At 41.2% G+C, this 22,822-nt stretch overlaps 1 protein-coding gene across 1 annotated transcript in view; it reads left to right on the top strand.

The window, feature by feature from the left end:
• CWF19L2 (CWF19 like cell cycle control factor 2) overlaps window positions 1-22,822 on the top strand; it is a 70,233-nt gene that overhangs the window by 40,921 nt on the left and 6,490 nt on the right. The window contains exons 11-15 of the mRNA XM_035114948.3: window positions 5,360-5,482; window positions 5,780-5,917; window positions 11,661-11,873; window positions 16,015-16,131; window positions 22,585-22,740. Coding sequence (XP_034970839.3) covers window positions 5,360-5,482; window positions 5,780-5,917; window positions 11,661-11,873; window positions 16,015-16,131; window positions 22,585-22,740 — 747 coding nt within the window. The remainder of the gene's footprint in view (window positions 1-5,359; window positions 5,483-5,779; window positions 5,918-11,660; window positions 11,874-16,014; window positions 16,132-22,584; window positions 22,741-22,822) is intronic.

A 22,822-nucleotide genomic window follows, 5' to 3' on the forward strand; every position in this document is an offset into this window, starting at 1 on the left:
AACGGGCTGAATTACAATAGTCATTGATAAAGACCTGTTGTAACCCATTTGTAGGCATGAAACTGTCTAATTTATTTATTTATAAATTTTATCTGTAAGCCGCCATGAGTCCCTGTTTGGTTAAAAAGGTGGGGTATATAAATAAGTATATAATAATAATAATAAGTATTTATATACTGTATGCTAAATCACAAAACATATTGAAGCGGCTCATAACACTAAAATGATAACCATAGGCCTGCAGAGGCCTGGCAGAATAAAAAAAAGGTTTTGAATAGGCATTTAGATGTTGGCACAGAAGGCGCCTGCTGATCAACAAAAGTTTCCCTGTAGACGCAGCCCATAACAGGAATGGTCCAGCTAGTCAGGAACAGGCTCTTTGTAGGGATCGTAGAGGGGAGAGACTTTCAGGAGGGAGGGAAGAGAAAAGAAACCACCTTTTCACCTCCCTGCAATATTCCACAAGTATTCCACGTAGTGCAAAAGTAAACGTGTTTATATTTTGCTCCTCTCTGAAATGTTTTATTGCTGTATAGGTTGGAAGGGAGTATTCTGGAGAGTGGGAAAAGGAAAAGGTACCCCTTTCCCATCTCCTCCATTATATATCTTCCACTTACAGTACAGGGAGGGGAAGCCTTTAAAAAACAAAACATAAAACACCTCAATGGCACACATTCCTCTCCCTTCTCTCTGAATCTCATCCCTGTCTCTAGGACACAGTGAGTTGCAGGGGGCTCAGAGAAGGCCCCCTCTTTTCCCAGTAAACAGTCGGCATTCATCTTTTCTGGAAGTAAGTGACCATAGATCTTCCTGGTACTCAATGTTTGGGTGTCCCTGTTTTGCCTACAAATTGAGAGGCACGGGATCACTCAAGTTAGATATTAATGGGAGTGATATAGCTAAATCTTTGAACAAAACTTGTGGATTTTGTTTTAAGATTTAGTCTCTATCTAAATGTTATATATCATCTATAATGCCTTCGTGATATCATGCCTGGATTGATTTTGTTTAACACTTGGTGTAGAACCGCAGTTATCCTTGCATCATCTTGAGATCATGCAATATACACCTGCTCATTAACACCCACCCACCCACCCACCCACGCTCCTTTCTTTTTGAGCGCTGGTCTTTTCCTTCCTGTCCCTGTGATATAGGGACTCCTGAATTTTTTATCATTTTCTTTAGCTGCTAAACATCGAGAAGCAGTTCCAGTTTAATAGTTGGTGACTCCAAGTTATCAGTCCTCTGTCAACTTCCTTTGCTCGGCTGCTCAGAGTCAACTGGCTGTTCTGCAAATTAAACTGTGTGCATTGTGAGCCTTTTTCATTTTCTGCTGTTAAATTATGGAACAGTCTCCCTCTCAAGAGGCTACACAAATAAGTCCCTAAGATTGTATTTCACTTAAGACGCCATCCTTTGAGATTTTTGTTTTGGCCTTCCTGGATTGTAATGCATTAATTGGTGATAGTCTCTTCCACACAGTCTCAATAATTCAACTGACCTGGGGGGGATATGCACAACACTTGAATAATCAGCTATATGAGTAATCAAATACTCTATTTACATAAGTTTACATTGATGTGAGCAACACTCAATGAATGTAGATAACCTAAACTTGAATGTAGATAACCTAAACTTAAATAATTTATTCAATGCCCCAGAAATCAGGACTAGATCAGAAATTACTGTTTTGAATCCTTGAAATCCTTACTGTATTTAAAAATGTAAATATATTTAAAACTGTCCACTATTATGGATCATTTACTTTGGACAAGTTTAGACTGAATGCTAGATCTCTGTAGATCATGATTTACAAATCAGAAGCTGTCCTTAGGGGATGAGTTCAGTTCTTCCATACAATTCTTGCCTAGCTAGCTTGCCTTGGTGCTAATTATAGTTTCACATTCAATGTATACCATTGCAAACCACAGTGCAATCCAAACCAAGATACATAAATTCAGTCCCCATTTTTTGAGGGAAACTCGTTTCATTGGTGCACATGTGACATGAAACCCTGGTTAACACGAGGAAAGCTGGAAAATTGCTAGCTTCCAATTTACAATTAACAAACCATGGTTTAGGGAAGTTTTTAATGTTTGAAGTTTTATTCTGTTTTTAATGTTCTGTTGAAAGCTGCCCAGAGTGGCTGGGGAAACCCAGCCAGATGGGCGGGGTAGAAATAATAATAATAATAATAATAATAATAATAATAATAATAATAAAATGCTTCATGATTACTTTCCTTATAATTGCTTTAAGGATAGCTACTAACAATCAATCATTAGCATAGAAAGGTTTTGTGACATTCATTCTCTCTCATACCCGCTCACTTCTGTTTCAGGCCAAATCTTGAGATCGCTTATAGCAGGCACCCCCAAACTGCGGCCCTCCAGATCTTTTGGCCTACAACTCCCATGATCCCTAGCTAACAGGACCAGTGGTCGGGGAAGATGGGAATTGTAGTCCAACACATCTGGAGGGCCAAAGTTCGGGGATGCCTGGCTTATAGCCATATGGGTCATTCCTCTTTTAGGCCCTCCTGTTTCCTGAGATCATCATTGTGTTCAGGTCTCGGGTGTTCTTTCTGGTATGGAGACTGGAAGCAGCCTCCCTGTCTGTCAATTTTCTGGCCATTGACTGGGACCAGAATGTGCTTCTCTTTGCCACTGGATACTTCCATGGAGAGAGAGAAGTACATCCTCCTATTGGTCTTTGTTCATTTAGCTCAGCCTATCGTAACCTTGAGGGATGCGGGTGGCGCTGTGGTCAAAACCACAGAGCCTAGGGCTTGCTGATCAGAGGGTCGGTGGTTCGAATTCCCATGGCGGGGTGAGCTCCTGTTGTTCGGTCCCAGCTCCTGCCCACCTAGCAGTTCGAAAGCATGTCAAAGTGCAAGTAGATAAATAGGTACCGCTATAGCAGGAAGGTAAACGGCGTTTCCGTGTGCTGCTCTGGTTCGCCAGAAGCGGCTTAGTCATGCTGGCCACATGACCTGGACGCTGTCTGCGGACAAACACCGGCTGCCTTGGCCTATAGAGCAAGAGTCGTCCACGACTGGATCTAACGGTCAGGGGTACCTTTACCTTTACCTTTTATCCTAACCTTGGATTCCCAGATGTTGTTGAACTACCAGCCCCATCATTCCTGACTGTTGCTCCTGCTGGCTATGGATAATGGAGAGCAAAGGTTGGCAAAGGCAGAGGCCAGGATGTTGTTCTCCTTACTTCTGCAGCCCCCAGGGCAGCTAATTATAATTATACCCCAACTATAATTCTGTAGGTGGTGTGGGTAGCATGGCAGGTAGATTATGCTTCTAGGTTTTCTAACAGCTCTATCTCATTGAAAACCAAATGTTTTCATGGCTATTTTAACCATTTAGTATGAATTCTTGTTCAGTAAAACTTCATTTTCAATAGCTTTCTTCCTGGTCTAAATCAGGTGTAGCTTGATGGTGGTGTTTTCCAAATGTTGTTGAACTCCAGCTGCCTCCATGACTAGTGGTTGTAGCCCAACAACATCTGGCAGCCACTTGGTTAGCTACTTGGCATACATTATTCAATCATTGTACAGTAGGCAGGTCAGCATCAATCCTGCATTTCAGAGCAAAGTCTTGAGTATGGTTATGGAAGGCGGGTCTTGAGTTCAAAAGAAGCCAGGGCTTCTTGACTCATCGTTAAGGATAAAATCCTGTGCACACTTTCCTGGGAGTAAGCCCCCACCCAACCGAATAGTACTTCTAGAAAGGCTTCTGTGGGATTCATTGTAAGACTCCAAGGTGCAATACTATGCACACTTATCTGAATTTTTAAAAAACCCTGGGAAATAAATCAAACTACTACAGTATATGACATATAAAACATTTGGCGAGCATGAGAAGCCTGTTGCATTGCACTCCTCAAATGTTCCAGTGAATTCTGTTACATGCCAAGGTGTGACTGATGAAAAATACTGACCTTTCCCCAGACAGATACATGCACAGTCTTGACATGACTTATTATTTCTTCTGTGTTCAACAATTTGCAGAATGTTTATTTGAGGTTGTTTATTAACTGGAGGTTGCCCAGTAGCTGGGAATAGCCCAGAGTATTGCTTTGGACCCTTGTGAGCACAGGTTTAATGTATAAATAAATCTTATTAAGGTAAAATCTATGCTTATTCTTCTGAAAAAAGAAGGAGCAAGATCATTTGCTGATGAAAATGTAGTAAAGGGCAGTTGTGTTTCCCTTTTTTCTGTTTTGGAGCCTTTATCCAGTATTTCTGTGTAGGTTCACCTGAAGTCTATAATTAAGCCCTTAGAGCCCTGGTGCTTTCATAACCACAGAACTTTCTTACTCTCACAGAGCTGTCAGGGATAAGCTGTCATTATTGGTAAGGAGAACAGATGTGAGGTAGACACATAGTTGATTTGTCTGAAAATGACTTGGATAGAGATTTATATAGGCATTTATTAAACTTGACAAAGCTGGATTTTAATGAGCCCAATTTTGATGACATTCCCCTTATTAGAGCTAATTTAATCAATTAACATACAATCAACTGCTGCTTTCTAATTACTGAGAAGCTTATACTCTGTCCTCTAATTTTCCCCTCTTTAAATTTAAAGACATCAGACTAAGATCTGATACAGATACAATGCTAGATACTTGCATATCATGGTTTGCAAATCCAGAATCCAGTCTCGAGAACTATGCCTCTTACCTCCTCTAGATCAATTTTTTCCTTTCCTTCCCTTGTTGGTATTAATGATAGTTTAGAGCAGGGTTTCCCATTGGGCCTCCAGCTGTTTTAAGACTACAATTCCCACTATCTCTGACCACTGGCCCTGCTAGGTAGGGAGTTGTAGTCCAAAAACAGCTGGAGACTCTGGGAAACTCTGGTTTAAAGTATAGTGTGCTTGTCAAGGTTCCTTTTATCAGTGTTTGCCGACCACTTGAAACCAGGGTTACAAGTTCTCGTGTAAGTGGAGGTCACAGAACTTTGGTTCCTTCGTTCCTTTCATGAAAGACCAAAGCAAGCATCCTAAAGGATGCTTTATGTATAGGATAGCTGTGTATTATGCATGTAATTATTTAAAATATTTCATACCTCCAACTGAAAGTTTTTCAGGGCTGTTTACAGCTCAGGTTGTTCTGAAGTGGATAATTCCAGGCAAACTATCTATATACATCTGATAGTGGATAAACCATGTTTAATGAAACACTCTCAGTTGTAAGGTTCTTACACTGAAAAATTGCAGTTTGGATAGCTTGTTTTCTTTGATTTTGTTATAGGTGCCATTTTTAGACATATGATATGACAACAGTTTTAAATGACCCCCCCCATTTCAATTTATGTCCTCTATTTTTGCACCTTCGTACAGACAGCAGGCTTCAAAGAAGATAATGAAGTGGTCCTTGTCAGAACAGATCAGTCTGGTAGAGCATGGCCAGTTAACATTCCAGGAGAACTGCTGGAACCAAGTGGCAGAAAAAAGAAGCAGAAGGTATGTGTGATAAAGATGCTTATTTCACATCTTTTGTTATAATAAATATTATTATTATTACTTTCTTAAATGTAGCATATAGGACAAGGGTTCAGGCAGGAGGATGTGAGGAAACTCCACGAATTCCCCGTTGTATCAGTTTGGGGCTACTTTGCTGAAATTAGGTATGCTTTGTAAAATTCAGGTGCTGAATTGCGTTCACTTACTTTTATAAAGTTGTTTTTAGACTGGATTCGTTTTAGCATAACCAGACAGTGGCACCAAATGAATATCCATGTACTTGTTATTCGTTTTCAGGTCACGACTCACGTGGAGAAGGAAAGGGTCCGCTATTTTCAGGATGATGATGATCTGAGCCTGACGGATTTGGTCAGAAATGAAAAGATGAGGACAGCAGAGGATCAAAATAAGCTTTTCATGAGAATGGCATCAAAGGTAAGGCCCAATGTGTCTGAATTTATATTGAAACCTAATGAGCACTTCCAATTTATTAAAACCCCTTACTTTCAACTTTTTTTAAAAAAATATATGTTTGGAATAACATACAGTGATACCTCAACTTACGAACGACTCGACAACTGAATTTTTTGACTTACGAGTGGGGCTAATGGCCGCGTGCTTACGAATGTCTCGAAATCCGAAAGGAAACCACGGCGGTTTTAGATAGGGATTTTTCAATTTACGAATTTTTAGATAGGGAGGCAGTGGAAGACAGGAGTGCCTGGCGTGCTATGGTCCATGGGGTCACGAAGAGTCGGACACGACTAAACGACTAAACAACAACAACAACAGATAGGGTTGCTTCGACTTACGAATTTTTCCGTTTCCAATGCATTCCTATGGGAAATCGCGTTTCCAATGGCGGTTTTCGACTTACGAATTTTTCGACCTACGAAGGTGAACGGATTAAATTCGTAAGTCGAGGCACCACTGTACTCTTTAGATGTATCAAGATCTTCATGTGAGTGTTTCAAGTTTGAGGAAACTGTGATTTGTTCCAATGCTTTATATTTGTGTTATGAATATAATTTTATTGTTTGTATGCTGTTCATAAGATCTTGGTATCATTTTCTTAATGTTGGTGGCTTAGACATTTTTGCAAATAATAAAATAAAGATAACTGGGGTTCTGGGGCAGGAGAAGAGAGAGACAGGAAGCATTTGCAGCTACTTCACAAGCAGCAGCATTTGGGTTGCCCTACAACTTATATTTGAGCCCAGATTTTCCTGGACTGACCCCAGTCCACCTTGTTCGCTACCATACTAACTGTCAGTGTATATTTACAGGTAGGTAGCCTTGTTGGTCTGAGTCGAAGCAAAATAAAAAAAATCCTTCAGTAGCACCTTAAAGACCAACTAAGTTTATATTTTGGTATGAGCTTTCGTGTGCATGCAGGTATCTGAAGAAGTGTGCATGCACACGAAAGCTCATACCAAAATATAAACTTAGTTGGTCTTTAAGGTGCTACTGAAGGAATTTTTTTATTTTGTCAGTGTATCATAATCATAATCATAATACTTGGGTGCAATACATCTTATAAAAATCTGAGGTATATGAATTCTGTAGATAAACTTAAACTGAAAAGTAGCAATTTTAATTTTTGCTGTAACAACACCATCTGAAGCCATTTTGTCATCTTTATTAATGAAGTGCACAGAATTGACATCCATATAATGACTTTCTCTTTCATGCTTTCATTTGCGAGGAAAATGGGTGGAGGGCGGGGATACAGTTGAAATGGATGTCGTCTTCTTGAGATTGCTGAAAATCTAAAAATGATATTCTGACTAGTGTGTAAGAAAGTGGCCCTTCAATACTGCAGAGGATTTTCATTCATCTTTTTGACTGAGATATTGGCTTTGGTGTGTCTGCATTATTTTAAATCAACGGCTGTTCCTCAGTTCTGTTGCAACCAGCAGAATAATGAAATGTGATTTCTAATGTGCAGTAAGGAAGCAAGGCTATCTTCTATTTTTCAGTTTGCCTTGATATATCCTTTAAACAAACTTTTTGAACTTGAAAACTTGATGGTAGAATCACATTGAGATCAGTCTCAGTGCCTTTGCTGTCAACATGAAAGTCAACTAGATTTCACTTGTGTGTAAAGCTGTCCAACTAGATGGTTTTAAAGCAGCATTATGTTCAGTAGAAATTACTGGTAGAAATAGTGATTTGTGAAGGAGGAAGGCACCTTGGAGTAAATAAAATAATGGATTCCAAGAAACGGAAATAGTACGAGTAGCAAAACAAGAAGTGTTAAATTTTAGGGAAGAGACTTTTTTTTGACACATTTGGAAATTAAGAACCAGATAGTGTTGGGAAGAGTTACTGAATAGGAATTCAGAAGGGGATGGAGTTGGATGAATTTAAAATTGCTTGCAAGTGGCTCAGTGGTTGGCTACATGCTTTGCAAAGTAGAAGGTCCCCAGTGTCAGTTCCTGGCATCTCTAGCTAAAAAGGCCAGGAAGCACGTTATGGAAAAGATACCCCTCTGTTTGAGGTCATGGAGAAATGCTGCCAATCAGAAAACATAAACATAAGGCAGATACCTAGGTTCCAAATGTAAGGACTTACAAGTTTCACAAGCTGGACAGGGAAATAGACGTCTGCCTTGAGTGTGAGAGGGGAAGTACAGAGCCCAACCACCACCAGCTGCTCTCCCTTATTCTTCCAACCACTGAATATATCTCTCACCTGCCCATACCACCTCTTGCCTCCGGAAAGCTGCTTTGCATTGTAGACAAGGGCAATCCAGACACAGTGGAGCAGGGGTAGGAAATTGGATCTACCCAGCAGGCAGGGTCCAGGTGTCCCACAACCCCCACAGGCCACTTAGGTTCCTGGGGGCTGCCCACCTGTCAAGCATCTGACATTACCAAGATGCAGGATAACACACTCGCTTTGCTGGCATGTTTTGATTTCCAACTCTGTGGGGAAAGGACATGCCTCTCTGTGGGGCTTGCTGTAAGCACCAGCCAGCCTTGTGCAAGAAAAGTAAAAATAATTTTGCAGGTGTTGATCTGCTTGTGTAAGAGAAGACACCCTAAGTTCTATGGAACTTGCCTAATCATAGTACCATGTCAACTATTGTACTAACGCTTGTGAAACAAGTAGTGGCTGTTTTCCACTATTGTTTATTGGGAGCCAGCCCTGTGTAGTTGATACACCATTGTGCAAGACAAGTATCATTGTTTTGTTTTAGTAGGAAGTGCGGATTAGTTGGCAAACCTAGGCTTCAACAGTAGTCATAGTAGGACTTAAACTAGTAATAAGGAAAACTTGCATAATGAATCCTCATCAATGCAATATTTAATTAACACCTGGATAAAAGCTCCCTTCATTTTATTGTATTAGAACTGAGCCCTAAATACATTTACAGTGTGTGTGTGTGTGTGTGTGTATTCACAGTCCTTTTAGCTGAAATCTATTGTTTTTCCTAACACCAGTGAGGTTCTGTTCCCCCCCCCAGCTTCCTGTCATGTATTTGGAGTATAACATTCCTGAAATCTAAATGCTTCCATTTAAAATGGGTGATGTCAGTGTTACCATGGCAATTGAAAATCGCACGGATCCAATTTATACAATCTATACACCTTTTTCCTTTCTGGCAGATTTTCAGAGCAGCAGTAACGCTTCTTGCATTCATGTAGAAGGTGTATCTTGAATTGCGATTGCGTTAGTGTTATTATGGGAGAAACGAATGTTCAGTGGGTGAAGGCAAGGGAGAAGCGTACCAGCTTACGAAAGACGGTGAATGGAAAACTAGTTGCACAACCATAGTAATAAATAGAGCCCAAATACGCAAGCATGTGTTAACAGGATTTTATATAACAGAAGGTGGGATTTTTTAAATTTTTTCTTTTCTTTTCTCCACTATACTTTGAGATGGCATTCTTAGGCAAAGTATACATTTTTATTTCGGTTTTTGTGTGTGGCTCTGCTGCCATTTTCCTAAAAGCCATCCTCATAACTGGAAACTGAAGAAAGGAGAGAGAAAAGTTGCAATCAACTTTGTGCCTCAACATCCTAGCCAGCCGTGTACATTCTGGGGCAAGCCGAGCCTGTACTAAAGGGAAGGACTCCACTTGAACTGGGATGGAAACAGACTTAAAATAAAAAAGGTGGCAGAGCAGCTGTTAAATTGATGGGAGGGGGTAAGCTGGCAAGAGCTGAGGAGGCACCATTCAGAATGAATCTCCCCCCAGGGATGAATTTTAAATGCGGGTGGCATAGAACTAGGCTTCTGAGTGCAGGAGCAAAGCATAGCAATTCAGAGAGGCCAAAGCACCGCACTTGAAAAGAGAGATGGTCTTCAAGTGTTTATATGCTAATGCCTCTGAGCTGGGGTGAGTGAACTGGAGTGCTTGGTATTAGAGGCTGGCATTGATAGAATAGAGATGATGGATACTTGGTGGAACAGAGAGAACCAATGGGGCATATCATTGTTATCTCTAGATATAAATTATGTGGGAAAAACAGAAGGATGTGCCAGAGCTGGTGTCGCTCTGGATGTCCAAGAGAGCATTGAATCCAGCAAGCAAGGAAACCCAAAAGGGGCAGAATTTTGATAATCAAAAGATAGCTGAGAGATAGCAGTCCTGCTGCTTAAGAGGCAGAGATTTCTGCTTCAGCATTGTAGATGGGAACCACATCGTTCAAATAACACACCTTTCTTAAAAGACCCCCTTTGGCCTGTAACTGTGGTTGTAGGGTACATACTAACACACTTAAATGCTCTATGCGGCTGCCATCTTGTTTAATAAAAATGGCTTCAATTAATCATATATGTTGGACCAGGGTAGTTTAGGTGCCAGGAGTATCTTACTGGCATGTATGGTTACACTTCCATGGGAAGCTTATGTAAGTTCCTTGCCTGTGGTCATCTTCACCATCATGTTCTAATGGGGCCTCACAGTGTTATGTATTAGTTTTTCCAGTTTCATAAGAAGTTGCTAAAAACCGGTGCATTGCTGGGGCAGGATGATTTTGCTTTTGTTCACTTTCTCGCTTGCCTTTTGATTTTAAACAAGATTAGATGAGCTCTCCTATAGTGGTGTACTGCAAGAGAGTGCAGAACTGGGGATGGTAACAATACCCTTTATTTTTGAATTTTATTTCAAAATTGAGAATAGTAGAGCATACAGAGGTACCTCTACTTACGAATAACTCTACTTACGAATGTTTCTACTTACGAACGGAGCTCCGTCCACCATCTTGGATGCGGTTTAGATAGGATTTTTTTCTACTTACAAATTTTTAGATAGGGTTGCTTCGACTTATGAATCCCCCCCCCAATGCATCCCTGTGGGATTCGACTTACAATTTTTTTTACTTACGAATGTGCGTTCGGAACGCATTGAATTCATAAGCAGAGGTACCACTGTATATATTAATAATCACTTGCTATAATGAATTGGAATAAGGAAGTGACACTGAATTGTGGGAAACTTCATGGCCACACTTCTGTAGTCAGTATGTCAAAAATTAGGGGAGGAATTCAATGTCACACTGTTAGAACCAACTGCCCTATCCCTCCTCATTTGCTGTTCAGAACATTCTCTTGCAACCCCCACTCCAGCCAATTTAATGCAGAATTGAAGTACTCCAGTTGCGTATGGACCTCGCCACATGTTGTATATCATATTCCATATGGATGTTGCCTAAATAATCAAACAGCATGATATCATAATAAGAATACAGTGGTACCTTGGAAGTTGAACGGAGTCCATTCTGGAAGTCTGTTCGACTTCCAAAACTTTTGGGAACCAAGGTGCGGCTTCTGATTGGCTGCTGGATGCTCCTGCAGCCAATTGGAAGCTGTGGAAGTCGCATTGGACGTTTGGGTTCCAAAGAACATTCGCAAACCGGAACACTCACTTCCATTTTTGACCATTTAGGAGCCAAAGCATTCGATTCATAAGGCGTTTGAAAACCAAGGTAAGGCTGTAATGTGCTTCACCTTTATGCATTTTTGTTATTGTCAACTTTTTTCATATGTGTACCCTGCCCTTCCACCCAGCAAGGCAGTGTTATCTTTGATCACCCACAACAACCCTGAGAGATTGGGCTGAGAGTTGGTGATTTGCTCAAGGTCATCAAGGAAACTTCATAGCCAAGAAGGAATCCCTGATCAAAGTCCATCTTTGTCCACATTGACTTAATCTTCCTTTTGCTTCAGTTTTCAGACAAAACGGATAGAGAGTACTACACTCTGGATGATATGTTTGTTTCCAAAGCGGCAACGGGCGAGCGAAGCGGTGAGGAAGACGGAAGGCAAAGGAAACAAGCAATCCGTGAGCATCAGCATCTTGCTGCACGCATGGAGAAGTGCCCTTACTGCTTTGGTAGCCCCGAACTTCCAAAACACCTGATTATTGCAATTGGTAACAAGGTAAGGAAGCAGCACAGCCTGTTCTGAGATGCAAATAGGAAGAAATAAAAGAGGGCTGTTTTCCATTCCATGGTTTTATGAGATTAAAAGTGAGATTGCTTCTTGTGACATGAGTTATTGTCTTTGAATGTTCCCGGCCCTTCCAATTAGGAGGAAAGAGCCACTTCCTCAAGGGTGTGACTAAAATGATACGACTCATGTCTTGAATGATCAAGTTAATCTTCTTCAGTACTTCAGATTTGCAGGTGACCTTGCTGCGATGATATGCAAGGGCTGAATATTTAGGTTGCACAAGGTGGGTAAATAATTTGGAGACCAAATGGTAAGAGAAAAAGGGTCATAGAGGGGAAGTTGAAATTAGAAGCCAGAAAACATAATAAGGTCCACAAAGGCAAAGCAAAGTCATCCAGATTTCAGCAGCACTACAGACAGTAGTCACCGCCTTTTAAAATAAATTTTGGGTTAGTTGCAAAGTGCATGTGGAAGATTTTACTTGAGAATCAAGGTCACCAACTTGCTCCAGTCCAGATGACATTGAACTACAGCTCCCATCATCATAACTATTAGCCGTGTTCACTGAGACTGATGGGAGTTGTAACCCAAAAAATGTTTGGAGGGCACTGTTTCTGTTTAGACTTTCCTATTTGCCCCACCCACCTCAAAAAACTTGTCAGAAGTATATGCTTACTTCAAGATCCGTAGTTCAACAAGAATCTTATTTCCTCAAGTTTATTGCCTCCCCCAAAGTATTCTGCCTTTCACCCATCCAGACACTCTGGATGACCAAACATTTAAACTAAAATACATGTACAATTCAACAAAATGTAGATAAAAATAACCAGAAACAGACCACAGGATGTATCACCATGTATCCCACAATATTCCTTCACTTCCTCTCCCCACCACTCCAGTTTTTAAATTGGTTACATAATTTGGTGTCCATGTTTCATAATGTTGTAAAACTGTAATCATTTTTTTTAAGTCAGCCAAATGCCTCCTTAAGTAGATGGCCATATGATCTCTTTAGACCGAGTTTATTTCAGCAGAAACAGCCGTCAGCCTTACCGCTAAATGCAGAGGTATTAGAGCCTTGAGGAGCTCAAAACCTAGGAGGGAACATATGAGAGAAGACGGATCTTGTACAGAAACCCCTTTATTTGTTAGGTGTACTGGCTGTTGTTCTTGTGCCTGGTTTCTGACTCAGGGTTTTAAAGAGTAAAGGGGAACTAATCTGTACCCAATGTTGGGATATATGTGGCTGACTAAGGGTGCATTCCTGGCCTCTGCTCTGCAAGGCTTCCTGGGGTGGTAGGGCCACCGTCACATCTGCAACCCTGTTGAGCAAGTTGGCTGGGTGGAAGGGGGCAGGCAGATTGCTGCACCAGCCTGGGGCCAACATAGTGACTGGGACTGAACTGGGTTGACTCAGCCCCACCTGCTCCTGTCTGGGGGCTTTCTGGTGGCTTCTGTCAGCAGGGAAACTGCACATTTGGTGGGTGGAAGGGAGAGCTCTGCCTGTGGAGTGATACAAAGGTCTTTTCATGGAAACAAACATGCAGAGGCAGGCAAGCAAACAGTCAATGAACTTTTGGATGCGGTGCATGCTCTAGAAGGGCAAGATTTTGGAGTTGGTAGACTCAACGGAGGAACTGAAATTTGTAAAATATGATTAGTGTTCTGCATTGCTCTGTGCAGTGTATGTCAGAAAGAGATTCGTCTTCACAGGCATATCTCTGTTCAGCAAAGAGATCTGGGCATTCTCCCAGTGTCTTAAGATGAGGGTGATTAACCTTTTTGGCTCCAAGGACCACATTGCATTGCCACAAAACCTCTGAGGGGTGCATGTCATGCTCAGAACACAACATAGGAAATTTCCCTAAGCTTATTAATTTTATGTGCTTGGAACTACCTACACTAACTATATACTTTGCCCCGGTTCAGAGTATATAGTTACATAATGGCCTCATGCTCCCCCCCCCCCCAATTCTCTACTTCTCTAATACAGTTGTGTGGAGGAGATAAAAACCTTAAATATGTCAATTAACCATAGCTATAAACTGGGTGAATCTTAACCAGGCATAGGCAAACTCAGGCCCTCCAGATGTTTGGGACTACAGTTCCCATCATCCCTGACCACTGGTCCTGTTAGCTAGGGGTGATGGGAACTGTAGTCCCAAAACATCTGGAGGGCCTGAGTTTGCCTTTGCCTGATGAACTATGGGTTAGTTGAACCAATCCTGCTTCATAAACTTTGCTTTGAAGTTGACTTTCCCCCCAAATCAACTATAGTTAAGACTAAACAAAGTTTGTCCTGGTTCAGATATAATACTTGGCCACAGTTAGTCTAAAACAAAAGTGCACATTTCTGACCTCTTCCCTGCTATGCCAGAGGACAAGGGAAGGGAGGATCATGCAAAGGCAAGGCTCATTGCACTCCTTCCTAAGATGTGGTTTATTGCTTTGTTCAAATGAGGAAAAAGACAAGTACAACCACTCATAGGAGAAGCAAACACTGACTCAGGGTTGCATGAAATTGTGTTTGCGATTTTCTGTATGTGGTATAACGTTTTAGGTGGCATCTCTTTGATAATATCTGACATACCATTTACTTTTTTAAAAATTCCCTGCATCATAGAATAAAAGTGTTTCTACAGTATGTTTTAACATATAATTGCCATAACAAAAGATATTGTACAGCAAAATAGACTAAGACTAAATACTGTCAGTGAGTATAAAGGCTTAAGCATTGAAGTGAGCTGCCTTAACAAATTGAGTTGCCTTGAATTTCTTGTATGAAATGCGGCCACAGAATTATTATTTCGAGAGGCTTGCGTTGATGATGATGATTTTTCAGTAGCAAACTTACTGAGAATAAAAGGCTTGCCTCTGGAGGGCTTGCAATCTGTAAATCAGTAAAGAGACCAGAGCAGCAGGGAGCATAAAAGAGAGTAATGTGTGATTATTGCAGTTAATGTATACTGAGGTTTATAAATAGCATTGTTGGATCCATAAGAGAATATTCCAGGATCCACAATGGGCAATACATTTATGAGGACCAACCCAAATGTCACCAAAGGGTGGCATGCCCTTCAGTTCTCTGGAGCTCTTAACTGTGGAAATTGTTAAACAAGGGTGGGGCTGGGGAGCAGGGAGGAAGCGCCCAGAAGCGGCTGAGAGCAGGAAAGAAGCGGTGCCGGCAGTGGCATGGAGACAGCTGCCGCCGCTGCTGTACTCACCTTCTGGAGGCTGGCCTGGGCAGCGGACGCTGTCTCTGTGCCGCTGCAGGCGCCGCTTCCTTTCTGCTCTCAGCCGCTTCCTGCTCGGCCCAGAGGTGCTCCTGCAGGCAATCAGAAGCTGCGGGCGCCTCTGGGCCGAGCGGGAGGAAGCGGCCGGAAGCAGCCGAGAGCAAGAAAGAAGCGGCGCCGGCAGTGGCACGGAGACAGTGTCCGCCGCCCAGGCCAGCCTCCAGAAGGCGCACACAGCGGCGGCGGCCTCAGAGGAGGATCGCCTCCTGCGTCCTCCTCCCCACAGTGCCCCTGTTCGCCAGGTGCCCTGGCGCCCCCCAGCCCGAGCCTAGGGACGGCCCTGCAGGCAGTGGCGGGTGGCGGGCGGGCTGGCCAGCACAGCGCCCCTCAATTTCGGCGCTCTAGGCAGTGGCCTAGTTTGCCTTTATTAGCGTGCCACCCTGCTGGGGAGGAAAGGGGGGGAAGAGTACAAAAATTAGGCTGAATTTGTAGCCATGGGATTAGGTTGTAGACTCTGTTCCGAAGTGGAAATCGCAGGAATAAGTATCTGCTAAGTGTTACAGGTATCAGGTTGCACACCCAGGATTCTGCGACAAAGAAGAAATGGCTACTTCTGGTTTTTTTTTTTTAAGAGCACAAAATCTTAACATGTAACCCAGATCTGGCTTAGTTAGTGCAGGGTGTGGGGACATGGGGATTTGTGCCAGAGGCTTCGTGGGGAAAAATGGGGTTTAAAGTAAAAATCTTTCCCAGTCTGCATCTGTACTGGAATTATTTTCAGGTGTTTCGCTTGTTGTATCCTGCACGCATTTGCCTCTCTGGGCTCCTTCAGGAGAAAGGATGGAACGTAAAATAAATAAATAGAAGCTTAAACCATCTTGTATTCCTCTCTCTAGGTCTACCTGTCATTGCCAAACTACCAATCTCTTACTGAAGGCCATTGCTTGATAGTTCCTATGCAGCACCACATTGCAGCCACTCTTCTAGATGAAGACATCTGGGAAGAAATCCAGGTGGGCAAAGTCTTAGGCTTGATGCGACTTGTTGTGTGGATTGATATCTAAACACTGTCGATATGAACCAGCCAAACGTGGCACTTTTAGTCCTCTTAATCTCAATGGGAAACATTTAAGCATGTGTTTGCTCCTTCATTGTAATTGGTGGGAATTAGTGTTTTCTTTTTGGTGCGATTGTCCCTTTTGTTGTGAGAAGGGCAGGCTGCTGCTTGGGGGTGGGGGTGGGGACGGGGACCGTTATATGCAGCATGCTCCTTGCAGCCGTGATATGGTAGATTTATTCAGAGATGAGTTGCCTTCTCCATCGTCTGTTGGAATAATACACAAGGGGCTTCTGAGTGCTTTATTTGAAGACTTTGAATAGATGTTTTTTTAAAAAAACAAACAAACTCTGAAATCATTAAGAGAGTTATGGGAAGTTCATAGCCCAAATTTAACTTTCTGCAACTGAGACTTTTTCTTCAGTTTACAAATCAGCATTCTGAATAAATGTTATGAAGTATAAAAATAACACAATAGTGGGTGTCTAAAGGTTAGCGGCGTTTAACATGCCAGTTTATCCGACCCAAATAACCTGATTTGAAAGTAGAGAAACTTCAATACTGTTTGTTTGAATGAGTATAGTACTTGCACATCTTTGCCAAGCACTGATCACATTAAATGCCTTGGGCACAGTGAGATGGTGAATCGATCACTACTTATTAGTTATTTTTGTTTTTTGTGGATTTTCTTCAATTCATTTGTATTTATTTTTTCAATTTTTTTTGTTAAGTTTTTATTCCAAGTAACATTTTTACAGATCAGTTTCATTTGAACAAGCTTGTGTACTTCGGACATAGAACAATCTCTAAGTGGGTCAAGTTGGGATGTGTCTGTGATGGTTTGGTTAGGTTAGACACCAAGCAAAAAAAGAAAGAGGTTTGCATTTTCCAAAGTTCTCATGCTGCTTTGCATACCTGGTGCGAGTCTCTCACTGATCAGTCTAAAGTTGAGGTTAGTAAATTCAGACTACAACTTTGCCCTTGGTGCATCAAGAGTCTCCTTAATATACTACATGGAGATTTCTGGAGTCAACAACAAACAACAAATCCGTTTATTGTGAAGGCCATGCCTTTACACAAATATCTACACGACAATAATTAAAAATATTAAAATTCATTGCATACTATCCCAGCAAAACCTTCATCCCACAAAACAGGAAGAAAAAGAAAAAACAGCAACGAGTTAAACAGACGATGAAGGGGTCTTTACATCCAGAAATCTTTCCCTGGCTTTCCAAAGACAGCTACCACATGGGTAATCTGTGGGTTAGCGTCAACTAACAAAATTTTTTCTCTATCTTCAGGATTGATTATAGAGTTGGGTATAATTTTACAGCATTGCATCTCTAAAGACCAAGTAAATGGGACAATAGAGGAGGTAATGTAGAAGATCCTCTTTAATTTTCATGAAGCAAGGGCATAAATGGTGCTCTACTGGGATTTTTGTGAATCTACCGGTCAGGTATGCAGTTGGCAGTGTTTGAAACCGGGCCATAGTGAAAGCTCTCCGAAGGATGGGATCAGTGATATCCACCAAGTAGTTGGTACAGATTTTATTATGGAGATTTCTGGAGTCTAGCATACTTAAAATACCTTAGCTGAGCTCCTTGGTAACAATTTATTCTCAAACCAGACATTAATGTTATTAAACTGAAAGCACATGGACAGTTTACATTTGAGGATAATGTTTATTTGGGAGGATTAATTGAGTGAGCAAGAGGTCATTCAAGTTTCTAGGATTTGGTTTCATGTAGGAGGCAAATGAAATTCAACAAAGAGCTAAATATAAACTCTTGGAATATCAATATAATGGGAAAGTGTAATTAAATATGCCTGGGAAATTCTGCAAAAATGCTTAGAAGATACCTTTATTCCACAAAGAGCATGTCTCCAGAGTAGCTTGGCTAATTATGGACCCACTAAGTAAATAAAAGTCTTAACAGAGCTTTTATATCACTGAGAAGATTCAGAGCTCTTTTAAATTTGTTCTCTGTTAACAAAATCTCTTTCATGCTTTCCCTTGCAACATGTCAAGGCTCTTGTCATATGGCATCTGTTTCTGCTTTCTATCCTTAAGACTGGTAGTGCATGGCTTAATTATTCCAGTTCAGGCTAAGAAAGTATAGAAATAAGCATGAAAAACAAGGAAACCCCAAAATCATACACTAAGTTTCTGTCACCCTCAATATTCCAGTAATATTCTGTTAACACCAAGTTAACAGTGTTGATAGCAAGCCTAGGCTGGCAGGGACCTCTTAAAACAAGCATAGTAAATTTTATTTTGTTTCTGAATTGCATGAACATTATCTACCATGCCCATTCTAAGCAACCATAGGGAGCCATTATGTTGTCTTAATAGATTTAAATTAGTTTGGTTACATCAGAAGTGTACGTGGGGATTTTTTTTTATACCTTATATAGAACAATTAGTGTATTTCTTACAGTCAGCCAGCCAAAAGTACAAAATGCAGAATCGTACCCTCAATAAAAACCAGTCAAAATAAAACAAAACGACATGCTTAGAACTGACAACCATAAGAAGTCTTAAAGATAGGTTTTCAAATTTTCACCATCTGTGAAGATGTTTGTTCTGCCAAAAATTCTCAAGAGGCTCTCTAAAGACGAACCTGGAAACAGTCTTGTAAGATGATGAATATATATATATATATATATATATATATATATATATATATATATAATTTGACCCACCTGAAAAAAAAACTTAAGGTAAAATAACACATGAAGGTGATTACAGGGGCAACACCTGTTTTTAAAAGGCAAATCTGCCATCCAAATGCTGATCAGTAATATAGCTCTTCTTTGCTTGGGCATTGATTTTATAAAAAGCAAACAGAGTTTAGGGGCAGTCAGATCCAGACCCTGAAGCCATGGGCCCTATAATCCCCCAGGCTAGCACACGTAGCTCTCACACATCTTAAATGGCTGTAAAAGGTTGTTAGATAAATTGATGGGGAATAAGTCTACCAATGGTTGATAGCCATCACATCCAGTATTAGAGGCAATATGAATGCCAAATACTGGTGGCCATAAGCAGGAGAGTGATGGCTCATGTCCTCCTTGACGGCTTTCCATGGGCACCTAGTTGGTGACTGCATGAACATAATACTGGTTTAGTAGATGGGCCTTTGGTCTGGTTCAGCAGGGCTGTTCTTACGTTTTTGTTATTGTTGTTTAGTCGTTTAGTCGTGTCCGACTCTTCATGACCCCATGGACCAGAGCACGCCAGGCACTCCTGTCTTCCACTGCCTCCCGCAGTTTGGTCAAACTCATGTTCGTAGCTTCGAGAACACTGTCCAACCATCTCGTCCTCTGTCGTCCCCTTCTCCTAGTGCCCTCCATCTTTCCCAACATCAGGGTCTTTTCCAGGGAGTCTTCTCTTCTCATGAGGTGGCCAAAGTATTGGAGCCTCAGTTTCGCGATCTGTCCTTCCCGTGAGCACTCAGGGCTGATTTACGTTTTTAAGTCTGTATATTTTTTTTCCTGTTTTCTTATAAATTGAAAAGTAACATCACAGTTTCCCCACCATTAACTCTTTCTTACATGGGTCTTTCTTGCTCTGTGCATGTATTCAGTGAAATGATTCTCTTGAAATGCCAAGGCTTATTGACTCACTCAACACCAAACTACTATGGCCAGAAAGAGGGCCAGATTTGATGAAGTGAGCATGCTTAAGGCCCGACCAGAGTTGAGCTTTTTTAAGGATTTAACCCCAGGACATATACTGCCACAGGGGCTGGATTAAATCGACTGTTGGGCCGGAATAGGCCCCCGAAACAGACTTTGGACATGGTTGTACTATGGGATATAAAAACTCATGTTAATATCTTGACATAAGCTCAGTTGATTGCTTAAAATGAGAGGCCGTTTTGCTTTGGATCAAGTGTCTCTCCATAGGCCATGCTTGGCACAAGAGTGCTGATCTCAAGGGAAATGGAAGGAATGCAGGAAAATGGAAGATTGCAGCACTAATCCTGCTTGAGGACCTCTTACCTAGTTGTGAAAATGCACAGGGGTCTCTCAGCATCTTCTGGCTATAAAATTTTGTCAAGATATGGCGCTTCTATTTTTTTTTTAAAAATGTAGCAAGTTAATTATGTATTGCACAGGGAAGGGGAAATGTCGTTTAGACTACCTAAAATTTGAAAAGCAAATGTAGGTTGTTTATCAAAAGCTTAGAAGTTTAGAGACAACCACCTAGTGCCTTATGCATTCAAAGCAAGTGCTCTACCACTGATTTACTGCCTTCTTGAAGCTCTTTAAATTACCTTAGTAGCTGCAGTGGCGGTGGCAAAAGAGCACCTCCCCATTTAATTTGCTTTAAAAATCTCCAAAATATCATTGGTAGAATGGGTGCTAGTGGAAGTGACAGGCAGTAATGTGTCAGCTGTTGAATTAATTCTTAGTTTCCGCAACTAGAACAGGATAATGAACAGTTCTGCTTACTGATGTGTGATTCTTGAAAATGCTGGCCAGGGGGTCGTTTCAATTTAATTTGCATTTAAATGTCATGGCTTCTCGGACATCCTAGTGCCAGTATTTTTGCTTGACAGCCGTTAGCCTGCCTTCACAGCCTTTGCTTGGCTGCTTAATAGCAATCTTCAGGCAGATGTGCTTTTTCAGGGAGAAATGTAATCTGTAAAGCATAGTCAGAGATGGAAACTTCATGTGCCCTTCATTCTCTAAATAACTAAATAACATCATGTGCCCTTCCTTCTCTAAATAAATTTTGAAGAGAACTTCCTTTGACCTCACAAGTGCTATAAACTTTGCCCCTGCCCCAGCTATTGTTTTGAACATGCACTACTGCACAATAGAACCAAGTGCTATTTGGCAAGAGAGTTGGGAAATACCATTCTAGTTTGGGAAATGTTTCCATAACTTGACCCTGTGGCTCTTAAAGACCTAGTATCTCTAAAATCTCATTCTTTAAATGATGCAAAAGCTCGACCCTGACAATAAATGTATATGCTATTCTACTGGAGTACCAAGGGTCAGAAGCATAGGATTCCTAACATGCCAGAAGATGACCACAAACTAGTATTTCTGCACCATTGAGGACCCTATTCTCCCATGTGCCATGGTGGTTTCTGGTACTGCATGAATGTGCTGGATAACTCATCCTGTTGCCTATCCCCACTGAAGCAGGTGATACGAAAGATTTTTCTTTGAGACCCTGGAGGACCAGTCAGAGTCACTTGGTATAAAGCACCATAATGTGTTCGTTATAATTTTTAGGGAGAGGGCTGTGCAACCTTCTTCAGTTGTCAAATGTGTGAATTAGGCAACAACTTTGATTTCTCCGGGAAATAAGAGCATATTTCTTTTGATTTATGGGTGTGTGCATTGGTGTGCATCATTTGGTCTTGTGATAAATGAATGCCATTGCTTTCAGATGTTTCCCACGAATGTTTAGAACGACAAAACATCAAAAGCAAATATGCAGTTTTGTTTGGAAATGTAGCACAAGGGAGTTTATTTCCAGTGTGACCCATGAAGATAATGAGGTTGTAAAATGAAATGTGAATTCTGTGATTTATGGCCCTGGCACATTTCAAATGCTCAGTCAGCTTAAGTTACGTCAGGCTTGTGGTTTCCAACTTGTTATAATTTCATATGAGCTCAATTTGAAATAACTTCTTGGCACCTGCCTCCTCTTGCTGGATGCCGTCACACCATTTCAAGTTTGGGTACCAAAATCGTCTCTCATTTATTGGAAATCTAGACTGTTGTTTCTACCTTATCTGTTTGTTTTAAAACATGCCAGCTTCTAGGCACCACTCAAGATAGAAACTGATCTACTCCATAATCAGTTGTGACATTCTATCCTATAGAGGAAAATGAGTGAGTATACACACAGGTCAAGTCTGTTACAGTTACAGGTTGGGTAAACCTCTGCACCACGGAGATATGAGAGACCCAAGATTGCTTTTCTTTAAGGAAATATTAGTATCTGGCTTAAAGGTCAATCATGCCTGATGAAAATGTCACTTTTTGATAAATTGTGTAATTGGAAGGAAGAGTGGAGGGATGGTGGCATTTGGAGTCTATGCAAGTCAAGGTATTAACTTTTGAGGAAATGAAACTCTGAGGCCTCCCATGGTTTCTGCCTCCATTTATGATGCCCTCCAATTTTTTGAACTTCAGTGTGCCTTTCATTTGACAGAAAACAACACCTACAGTTGCCATTATGCACGGAGCATAAATATTTAATATTACTCATCATGTTCCAGTGTTGAGCTCATTTTACTTTGAATGCAATGTGACATTAACCTATGAAAGTTTGACTTCTCAGTAATGCCAGACATTTGACGCAGCTGTTGCCTAACACTTCTGTGAACACTATACGTATTTTGACTCTTCTTGTTCCACTCCCTCTCTTTTTTTACAGATATTCAGGAAAGCTTTGGTGAAGATGTTTGAAGCTCAAGAGTTGGATTGTGTCTTCCTTGAGACAAACTTAAATTTAAAGAAGCGATACCACATGGTATATGAATGCATCCCCCTCCCAAAGGAAGTGGGTGATATGGCTCCCATCTACTTTAAGGTATCTACAAAATTTCCAGTTTCCTCAGTTTTGTGTTTTGATCATACCACTTTTGTTTTTTTAAACAGATCTAAAGTTGGCG

This window comes from Zootoca vivipara, chromosome 4, assembly GCF_965207765.1.
Source record: "Zootoca vivipara chromosome 4, rZooViv2.hap1.1, whole genome shotgun sequence".
In the NCBI taxonomy this organism is placed as follows: domain Eukaryota; kingdom Metazoa; phylum Chordata; class Lepidosauria; order Squamata; family Lacertidae; genus Zootoca; species Zootoca vivipara.